The sequence below is a fragment of the Pterocles gutturalis genome, unplaced genomic scaffold, assembly GCF_000699245.1.
Source record: "Pterocles gutturalis isolate BGI_N339 unplaced genomic scaffold, ASM69924v1 scaffold17997, whole genome shotgun sequence".
In the NCBI taxonomy this organism is placed as follows: Eukaryota; Metazoa; Chordata; class Aves; order Pterocliformes; family Pteroclidae; genus Pterocles; species Pterocles gutturalis.
Window position 1 is genome coordinate 26079 of NW_010115766.1, and position 627 is coordinate 26705.

General features: G+C 58.1%; 1 protein-coding gene across 1 annotated transcript in view; it reads left to right on the forward strand.

Annotated features, from left to right (window-relative positions):
* Positions 1-534, forward strand: part of POR (P450 (cytochrome) oxidoreductase) — a 14953-nt gene extending 14419 nt beyond the window's left edge. The window contains exons 14-15 of the mRNA XM_010075307.1: positions 26-111; positions 359-534. Of these exons, the coding sequence (XP_010073609.1) occupies positions 26-111; positions 359-503 (231 nt within the window). The 3' untranslated portion in view covers positions 504-534. The remainder of the gene's footprint in view (positions 1-25; positions 112-358) is intronic.
* The last annotated feature ends 93 nt before the right edge of the window (positions 535-627 follow it).

Here is a 627-nt window from a genome sequence, read left to right on the forward strand (position 1 = left end):
TCACCCCCGCCTCTTTTCCTGACAGGTTTATGTTCAGCACTTACTGAAGAAGAACAAGGAAAACATCTGGAAGCTGGTTAATGAGGGGAACGCTCATATCTACGTGTGCGGGTAAGTCCGGTGGCAGGGAAGGGACTTTGGGAAAAAATTCCTATTCTCAGGAAAACAAGCGTGACTCAGTTTACCCAGGTGTGTGTTACAAGCCCGGGGAGGGTTACGCCGGCCTTGTGCTGGGGGAGGGCAAGCGGGCAAGCAGATAGGCTGGGGTGAGCGAACCGTCCGTGTTCGTGTGTCGAGAGGTGACCAGGGCCCTGGCTTGGAGGTGTTACCGCCCTGCTCATGGTCCCCTTGTTTCCAGTGATGCTCGCAACATGGCCCGGGACGTGCAGAACACCTTCTACGAGATCGTGGCTGAGTTCGGGAACATGAGCCAGCCCCAGGCCGTGGACTATGTAAAGAAACTGATGACGAAGGGCCGGTACTCCTTGGATGTCTGGAGCTAAGAGCGGGGCTGGTGGGGCTGGGGAGAGCATGGGTCCCCAGGCGTGGGACCGTGGGAGGAGGAAAGTGCCTGCTCACCCACTGCTGCTGTGGGTGACAGCATTGTCCCCAGCCCACAGCTACCCC